General features: G+C 45.2%; 1 protein-coding gene across 4 annotated transcripts in view; it reads left to right on the top strand.

The window, feature by feature from the left end:
- The first annotated feature begins 1,012 nt into the window (after nucleotides 1–1,012).
- pde3a (phosphodiesterase 3A, cGMP-inhibited) overlaps nucleotides 1,013–9,992 on the top strand; it is a 73,952-nt gene continuing 64,972 nt past the window's right edge. For 2 of the 4 annotated variants that reach the window (XM_048267554.1, XM_048267553.1), the window contains exon 1: nucleotides 3,947–5,619. In XM_048267554.1, coding sequence (XP_048123511.1) covers nucleotides 4,702–5,619 — 918 coding nt within the window. In that variant the 5' untranslated portion in view covers nucleotides 3,947–4,701. The other 2 variants (XM_048267557.1, XM_048267556.1) reach the window with 2 other exon arrangements.

Below are 9,992 nucleotides of genomic sequence, written 5' to 3'. Positions count from 1 at the left end.
TTATGCGAATAGCCTCTCTGGAAGTATACTTACTGAAAACAATTTTGACGTGTTCAATACTTATTTCCTCCACTGTATGTAGCCTACTCGGAAGTTACGGTTTACACCAGATTATCAGATTAAAATCCCTTTCTGGCCCCAGTTTTCCTGGATGTAAACAATTGTATTAAGTAATGAATTTGCAGTTCAGGAAACATAGCCACTGCATAACTCTTAACTCACTCACTCTAAAGCACAAAAATCAGTAAGCAATAGTCTCGAAGTGTGTGTGTGTGTGTGGGTGTGTGTATGTTTGTCTGTGTGCATATGCATGTGAGCACGCATACATGTGTGTTTACCTTTCTCTGGCCATCAGCGCTGGTCATGGAGTGATCTAAAGGGTCATTTTAATTGAAACAGGTTCACACTCAGGGCCTCTCCCCCGCCTCTAAAAACAGCCCAGCCTAAACATTCCTCTCCAGTGAAGTGCATCAGAGAGCAATGTGGGGGTTTGGGTGGGTGGGTGGGGGGGCAACATCAAAGGTCCCCTCTAGGGCCCAAGCGGCCATTAACATGCACTCCAGCCTCGGCCACTCACCTGGATAACCACGGTGGAGTAGGAGAGGAGATAGCTGTGCACAGCGCTTTTAAGTGCCCATAGAGAAGCTGAAGGAGACTATAGTCAGGTGCGGCGTGGATGGAGTGTCCAGGCCATGCTTAACATGAGCCCACTGTGTGTGCTCCCTACCTTGCCTGCTTTGTTGCTACTCATGCATAACTCATAAATTGTTAATTAGCTATGTGTGTTTGTGTGTACAGTATGCAGGTTGGGGGTGTTGGGAGGGTCCATTACACAACATTTTCAATGGGTTTTAGAAAAGTGAAGTGGATTAGATTTATACTTACTCTGACCCACCTTTAATGTCGAGTGCTTCAGTACTCAGTAGGAACAAATTGCTGTCCGCTGCACACCACCGTGATGATGGTTGACATGAAGTCTGTTGTCGATTCACGGCAGAGCCGCCCCGAGACTGCCTGCTCTCCTCCGGTGCAAGTGCAGGTCAGAAAACGGTAAGTAATGAGGTCCTCATTCAAAGCAATCTTATCATTGACCCCAATTAAAAAAATGTTTTGATTATGAATCATGCTAATTTAGGGGAGCTAATAATTGACTGCCTGTGTTTTGAAAATAGCGGAGGGTTCTGCCCGGGAGCACATTCAGTGCTCCACGTCCATTCCAGATCACTAAGAGTTCCCAGAAACCGGTGGCTTGTGCCAAACGCTATACTTTTTGTGTTTCTATTTTAGCCAGTATATGTGCCTAATCTCCTGTGTGGCTACTAGTGTATATACTTTTACCTATACAGCTCATGCTATGGTTGGTCCTGTGGAAATTGCTTTGATAAGTTAGGTACAGTCTGAGAGGTGGAGTAAGCTAATGTAGCAACACTGCTAGCTCACAGGGGAGGTTAGCATGACAACCGATAGCATGACGTGGCTCTATGGTTGGATATCACAGAGAAGATTGAGAGAAAGAGGACTGGGGGGCTTACCCAACATAATCGACTGACACTCTTTTTTGGACTATATACAGTATATAATACTATTTTGTACTATATGATGTTGTATATTATTAAAGCCTTTAGATGCTACTAACGGGTAATGCTGCTGTGGTTGGCTAGAGGATTGAGGTCACGACCCAGACTGAACTATGGCAAACTCTATGGCATGAGTTCACATATTGGGTGATAAGGACAGCAGCAAGCACTATGCCTAGACCTATGATGCTTCCTCTTTCTAAACGAGTCCCCTGTTCTTTCCTAAGAACACCTAAAATAATGCAGCTGACAGTTGTTATTTTAACAGCAGTCAACTGTTCTTGATCACCATCCCTACTGGTTCTGTGGCTTCTATCCGACTGTCCACCAGACAGTCCGGTCTGTCCTCCACGGTGGCCGGCCCCTGGCTGGACTTCTTAATTCACAGTCAAACCACAGCCGAGTGGCTGCAGAACAACAAGGAGAAGGCCCGGGGAGTAGAGGTTAAAAGATGCTATTATCCCCCCTCGTCTTCTGCCAAGATAGGATTTATGCTAGTGCTGATGTACTAGGAGCGAGAATTGAATCTTCTCCCAGATTAAATCCACCGACGGTTCCACCTGTAATACGTTTCTGGAGTCACGCATTTGGCTCAGAGACGCAGTCACGTAGAGGGCAAGATTATTTTTCAGGACCCCGGTGGTTAGCGGGGGCACGCGGCGAGGATCCTGACGGAATAGCAAAAAGCTTCCATGGCGTCTCTCTGAGTATCCCGCAAAGACTCTCTCCGACAGGGCCATCAGATGAATGTGTTATGCCGTTCCCTGCAAGTCGACAAAATACTGGACGTGTCGGGACAGTGTGTCCCATGTGAAGCTGAGGAGACTTCAGTTCTCTCACCGCTTGGTCTGTTTACTCGCTCACAGGCCCCTGTCACTTTGTGGCTTCAAGGTTTCTTCTTATCTTCTCCATGCATTGCTATGGGATCAGTGTGACAACAGGCTTCTTTGTTTTCCGAGGACCTATGAGCGGCAAATTGTCCTTGCTTGAGTTAACTAATGGGTCCTCTGCATTCATTTGTCCCAATAAAGAAGCCTATTTGGACTTGTTCATGCTTTATCTCTTTTTTCTATCTGCAGAACATGCCATTGGGCTGATGAGAACGTTTTTGATTGTGTGTGTGTCAGTGTGTGTGTCTGTGTGTGTGTGCGTGCATCTCTCTCTCTCTGTGTGTGTGTGTATGTGTGTACATGCATGCATCTGTATGTGTGTGTGTGTGTGTGTGTATGTGTGTGTGTGTGCATCTGTACGTGTGTGTGTATGTGTTCTATATAAGGTAGATTGAAGTAAGGAGATTGAATATGAGCTTACCTTGCCATATGAATGGAAACTCATGGAAATGTAAGCTTTTTTCCAATAATTTATCACTACAAGTGTGTATCTGACATTGTTGTTATAAGTGATATCATATTTTGAAGTTCTACAAAGTAGCAATACCAACTATGGAGGAGAAAGTCTGCATCCCAGGTTAAAAGCGTAGCATTGACATCACGGCACCACATGTTGGAGCAAACACCACTCTGTCACAATGTTTAGTCGACACGGGAAGTGGGTACTGTGTCTCTTTGGGCCATTTACTGCCACAGGAATCGAGGCCGGAAAGATTTCTTTGCCTGAAGCTCCTTTTCCAAGTAGCCCCCTCGCTCCAATGAGTGACTGGAGCACACAGATCTCCAGCAGGATAGGGGAAAAGTTGTGGACACAAAGACTGCCATCCATCAGGCCAGTTGAAATGCCTTGGCTGCAGATTTCTTTCCCCTCTGGAGACAGTTCTCTATCCAGTCAGGGAGACACCTCCCTGGGCCTCCCCTCCAGAAGATTTGGCCTTAAACTCTGTCAATATCGAAATGATGCCAACACATTTGCTGCAAAAAGTAGCTGCTTGTAACACACAATTGTTATTATTGTTGTTGTTGTTGCTGCTGTTGTTGTTATTATTACTTTATTTGTATTGTTTTGTTGTTACATGTTTATAATATCTGGTGCTGCACCTGCTGTTTCTTGGTGAAATTCGTAATACAATATACAGTTGGCCAACTACATGCATTTCCTGTAATGATTTTGTCAAACAATTTCATTCTTAGAAAGTCATTCTAGACAGATAAGGGATACTCGAGAAAAAGACACGGTTAAACAAGGATGTTCCATTCCCTCCAACCTTAAAACGAACTTATTCTCTATCCGAAAATAAGAGAAAGAGAGGCGCCTTTACTCGGCCACAAAACAATAATGAAACACGGTGCTGGTGACGTAGGATGTAGGTGAGTAGTTAAATTTCAATATTCAAGAAAACCCGTGGACAGAGAAAACCCCGGATCATCTGACACCGCCTGTAGCAGCGCTAGTTTATGGTTTCAGTGGGGTAGGTATTGCACCCCTTCGTGTTTGTTGCGTAGAGTGTCAGAAATACGCAATATGCTTTCACGCTTCTGCAGAAGCGACTTCAGAGTCTATTTATCTACATCATAATCCTCGTCCAGACTGCATTAGTAGCCCTCGTTTTGTTTTGTGGGGAACACGCTTCGGGACCTCGTTTAATTTCATCCTCAAGGAGCGAGTGGAAACTCAAGTAAATATGGCTCAACTAAGCGCATATGAGGGCGAGAGACGCTGGAAATTACGCTCGCATTTTTTCAAGAGGAAAGAATGGTCCGCGTAATAGGAAGACCTGAAACGTGAGGGTGAAATTACTGGGAGAAACAGAGATAGCGGGACGGCGAGAAATACAAAGAGGGACAACGCGGTGTGGGAGGGAGAGAGAGAGAATCGGTGAAGTGGGAGAAGCACTGGCCTAGATGTTTGAAACGTCAGGAGTTAGTCTTTTCTTCTAGTTCACTGGGTGATTATTAAAAGCTGCCTTCTCTGGGACCGACGGACCGGGGCCATAGGGAGTATTTGCTGACCTGCGAGTCCTGTAACTGCACTTAAATGGAATATTTAGTGTGTTACGTTTTGAATGTGCAAATATAAACATGTGCGTCGGGACAATCGTGTGCTTTTAATGTTGCTTATTTTAGCATTGATTAAACACGTCCTGCAACGTGTTATGAAATGCCCCTCTACTTCTACATTTTCTATATCTAAATATACTGTCACGTTGCAACATTCCTTTTGACTGATAGCAATGGCAGTTGAATCTGACAGCGGCAGAGGTACTACACGAAGTGCTCATGAGAAAAGCCCCAGGGCGCTGGAGCGCAATGGCTATGTGAAAACATGTGTCACCCCTTTGTATCAGGACCACGAGTGCCAGTCGTGGGTAAGACTGACTGAGACTTGGAACTCCAGAAGCCTTTCGTCTGTGGTGTGCGTGGGGTCTGTTTCAGTTATTCTCGCTCTAGTGGTTAAATTCGTTGACTGGGATGTGGACTTAAACCACAGCGGCAGTAGCGGCAGCAGCGCCTACGACAGTGATTCGGGATCTTTTTTTCATCATGTTACGAGCAGTGTGCTGGAGCTACCTTTAACCTTGTGGCATTTGATTTCTCCCATCTTCACTCTCGTATGTGCCTTCTTTTGGATCGGCCTGTATCTGATCCGGTGCGGAGTGCTGATTAGAACTGCCGTGTTTCTGTTGACAGTCTGTCACTTGGGCGAAGCGGCGGCACAGTCTCTCTTGCACGGAGCCGATGACCAGCTGCTCTCGTTCACGGCAACCGTGGTGGTGCTCGCCTGCCTGGCAAGCGGGGCACTCATGGTTGTGAGACTCGGCCAGGGGGTCTCTGTCATCATTTTCATCAGCATCATCAGGACAATCTCGCTCATTTCGTTGCACAAAGTACGTGCCAGTTGGAGACCTTACTTGGCGTACCTGGTCGGGGTATTGGGCGTCCTGCTGGCGAGGTATGCTGACAGGCTTTTGCCGAACCAAGGGACTCTCAAGGAAGGCTGTACCTCGGTGATAGGGGCAAGGGAAGACATCCCGGTGTTTAAAAGGCGAAGGAGGTCCAGCTCTGTAGTCTCATCAGACATGGCACATCATAGTCAGTCCAACAGCAAGTCACACAGAAGGACATCATTGCCATGCATTCAAAGAGAACAGGTAAAAAGTTCATCTCTCTCTTTTGGCACTTCAACATATTTTCGAATTTGGAACTTGTTTATTGGGCAAATAAACTGTTCAAACTATTCATAAATTCCTCTAATTTGAGTGAACCGTAATAGTTTATTTAAGTGCATCGTCAATGTGCTGCTGCCTCTTGAGTAATAAGGAGTATATTAATATAATGAGTATAAGGGTCTGATTCGAGTGTATATATATTGTATTATTTGTTTTGTCCAGTGGAAAGTGGAGAACAACATTGTGTTTAATGCTTGTTTACATTGTATACACAGCAAATTCTCTTTTTTATGTTACGACTGATCTCATTATTGATGGGGAGATTTTAATATGCCAAATGTAGCCTATTGTAAATCTCTACTCACCATTTCAAAACATTGCACAGATATAAATTGGTTGGGACAGTTTCATTCACAGTGGTTAGGTGGTCAGTTGATTATGTGGACCAACAAAACATTATCCAAAGCATGGTCATAGATGCAGCCTAGCTCTTTGTGGTGCATTGTTATTCAAAGCTTAGTGAGGTCACCTGGAAGCTGATAATAAAAAAGTTGAAAGCAGAACAGGCAGTCACCAATCGAGCTCTGCTTATTTGACCTGGCATGGAGACAGGAAAGAAAAAGGATAGATATTGTTTAAGATATCAGAAGGTCACCAATAGTTCAAGGGATTTACGACTCATTCAGATACAGGAAAGAAGTATTTACCAAGAATGTTTACTTATATTTGCTCAGCAGTAGCTTGTGAATGCCTTGCATTATAATATTATATTTTGTTTGTGGGAGCAACATTTTTCAATAAACGTCAACTATGTAAGTGATTGCAGGTCATGCATGTAGTATGTGCCATCCTATAAAAAGGATTTTGCTCATCAAATATTATTTTGAGTCATAGCTTCTGCATTCCTGGCTAATTTGACTGCTTCATAATATGCATTCAGGCATGATGTACACAGATAAAAGGAAGCAGCAAATGGACATTATTTCAAAATAATGCATTGCAGTGTGTTGTGAGTTAACTCGGGTTGATTTTCTAGGTCAACAAATGCTATAATTTCTTTCAAGCAACGTGACTGCTTAGAAGGTTGTTTACAGTTGTAGTGTCTGAAAAATATGGTGAAATAATTAGCATATTAAAATATTAACAATCATATTTTCCCTCTTAATTCTTCTTAAGGTCTGTTTGTGAATCACAAACTGAATTATTGCAGCCTGCATGGCTAGAGACCTATTTTCCCATTTTAGAAGAGAGAGCTGCATTTTGTTTATCCTAGGCATTAATGTACCAACAGTTCCTAAGGGAAATTTATTGTTTTTGCCATGTGGTGTAGATTGTGTCTCAGAAATAGTTTAAAGGGGATGGTGTCTGTCCCAATTACTTTTTTTCTAGAAGGAAAAACCTTTAAAAACAGCCCGTGCGCTTTCCTGTTCCTCTGTTTGCTCCGTTTGGCCTCTTTGATTTAAAGCCTGCCCCCTAGTGACAGCTCGACTCTGCATCGACATGTCACATACTTGGACGAGCTGGAAAGCAGCTGGTTTTCGGAAGATGAGTGGACGGAATAGCCTACCACAGATTTTTGCTGTCGGTGTCATGCCGTTTGTTGAGAGAAATGTCTCATTTCCCCCGCTGACGTTGGGAGTTTGCAGGGACCACTGAGCGTGGTGTGTTCTTTTGTCCCTGTTGGACACATGGGCCCCATGTGCTGGCTCCTGGAGCTGCTCGCCTTGTGTGTGTGTGTGTGTGTGTGTGTGTGTGTGTGTGTGTGTGTGTGTGTGTGTGTGTGTATGTATGTGTGAGAGAGAGAGAGAGAGAGAGATGACCGCAGTGGGGTCTCCTCCTGTCTGTGTGGTCCTGCTGTGTATACAAGACACAGGGTGACCTTCGCTAGTCACGTGCACCCTCATGACATACACACACACACACACACACACACAGACACTAACTGACACTACTCTTGCACTCAAGAGGCCATGCACCTTGATGAAGAAGTGCACCAGGTGTCTAACACCTCCCACCCAAGCAAGCCCACATCGAATGAGCACACACGCACTCTGTCATACAGGCCTACACACAGAGAACCATGCACATGCTAGCACACACGAATTTGAACGCATCTGTTGAAAAACAAGTACACGAGCATGGGCTCATGCACGCTCGAGTGTCAAACACACTGATATATGACGACAACATGCTGAATTTTTTATCTTTAGCTGTCATCATTGCTAGCTACTGGAGGCATGGCTTCACAGAGGGGGAAAAAAACCCCACTCATTTCTCTTTGCATCTCCACTCAGATGTACAACTCTAAAGAAACGAGCTGCACATATCACGCCAGCACCTCAAATAGCACTAACACGCCCTAGATTCCCACATGAAACACATTCCTGGTCCTTTCAGAGTTTTTTTTTTTTGCTCTCCCAAAAAACAGAGGTAAACATCTGAGGTTTTGCAATATGTGTTGCGCAAGCCTCCTCCGAAGGATGCATCCTCTGCAAAGGCAGTAGTTCTGGAAAAAAGCGCTCAGTCGCCATTCAAAGATGAGCGAATCCGACGCCTCCCCTCATGCGCTCATCTAGGACGCCTCGCAAAAGGCCCAGCTTATCATAAGGGGCTTGATATTTCAATCAACCTGTTGTTGTTTTTTTGACGCATTGCTTTACAATGGGGATTGCTCTCTTGACAATAGCTCTCGGGGATGATGGGGATTTGGGGTCTTCTTAACAAGAAACCACTTTTTCATCACTGTTAAGCTGCTCGATGGAAATCAATATGTTGGAGGGGTAGTCGTCTACGTTGTTAGCCAGCACTCAGAAGCTCTGTGCTGCAGACCACCCCCACAAGCTTGATATGATGACCTGGCCCCAAGAACATGGGGGGAGTATGAATTATTGAGACCCTTTTAATAACAGCAGCTCCACCAGCGTTTTGCGGGGAAACTTAGCGTGCGTCATGTCCACAGGGGCAGGGCTGAAGCACTCCATACTAGCCCCACTTAATTCCACCGTCTCAGTGCCAATTCAAAGAAATACATTTGAATTATTAGTTGTATCAGTGGTACCAAGAACAACTTAAGCTTAGGCCTTTGGTCTGAACGTACTAGCGCTGGCTATTTAGTGGGTCAGTGAGTCTGAGAAGGCCCAGGGCCTTTATAGTGGAGCGCGGGGTTCATGTGGGGCCGTTGTTTCTGAGCAGGGTAAACCAGGACAGCTGCGGAGAGGACAGTGGCCAGCTACAGTAGGTCCCTCCGCTCATACGTATGTGTAGTTTTCACACGTTGACTTGGACGTGCCCATTTATCACTGCTGCAGAATCAGGGGTGATTAATTAGCCAAGAGCTCTGTCATATTTTATCAGTGTCGCATTCTCTCTCTCTTCCTCTCTCTCTTTTGCCCTCTCCCTCTCTGTCGCTTTCTCTTTTTTTGTCTTTGTTACTAACACACACTACTCTATTTATCATGCTTGGGGATTTTCTTACAGCATCCATGGGGTTTGGGTGTCTCGGCAGTTGAGGGGAAAATAATGGGTTTGGATTTTGAAGGAGAAAAGGGTTCATAGGGAAGGAGAAAGAGTGTGTGTGTGTGTGTGTGTGTGTGAGAGAGAGAGAAAAGTGAGAGGGAGAGAAAGAGAGACAAAAGAGAGAGAGAGAGAGAGAGAGAGAGAGAGAGAGAGAGAGAGAGAGAGAGAGAGAGAGCTATTTGAGGGAAAACGTATTCTCTCATTGACGCAAATGAATATCCGGAGAGACCTCGGGGTGATTTTTCTGTGCCACCGTTTTTCAGGGAACCTCATCAAAAATCTCTTCCAAAGCACCCGCACAGATATGGGGTTAGTAGGTGGAGCCATCCAATCTCGCACGGCTGATTAGAATTCTTTTAAAGCCGCGCCGTGATGGTGTGATGAGGGGAGGTGGGGAGGCTGAAAAAAAAAGAAAAGAGAGGGAGAGAGAAAAGAAAAAGAAAAGTACGTCACGAGGAGCAGATGATTTCCCTGCAGGTAATGCTCCTCTGCGCTTAAAGTGGGACGTGCTCCTCCATATGTCTCCTCCTCCTCATCATCATCACCTGCTTCTCCTCCTGCGCTCCTCCTGCGCTCCTCCTCTTCTCCTCCTCTACTTCTTCTACATCTTTTTCTTCTTCTTCTTCCTCTTCTTCCTGGACGAGAGGAAGCGTGTGTGTAATTTACACCTGAGGCGGGCGAGCGCGCTGGAAGTTGTTTGTACTCTGGTTACTACTAAGCGCCTCGTAGCCTTCACTCCCTCTCTCCTCTAACTGGTCTTGTCTGTGCGGCGGCAGACAAGCAGAGCAGAGGGATCTCTTACACTAGCAGGGGCCACAGTGCTGTATTTTGATTGTAAC

Source organism: Alosa alosa, chromosome 17, assembly GCF_017589495.1.
Source record: "Alosa alosa isolate M-15738 ecotype Scorff River chromosome 17, AALO_Geno_1.1, whole genome shotgun sequence".
NCBI classification, from domain to species: Eukaryota; Metazoa; Chordata; class Actinopteri; order Clupeiformes; family Clupeidae; genus Alosa; species Alosa alosa.
This window is presented reverse-complemented; position numbering and strand designations above follow the sequence as displayed.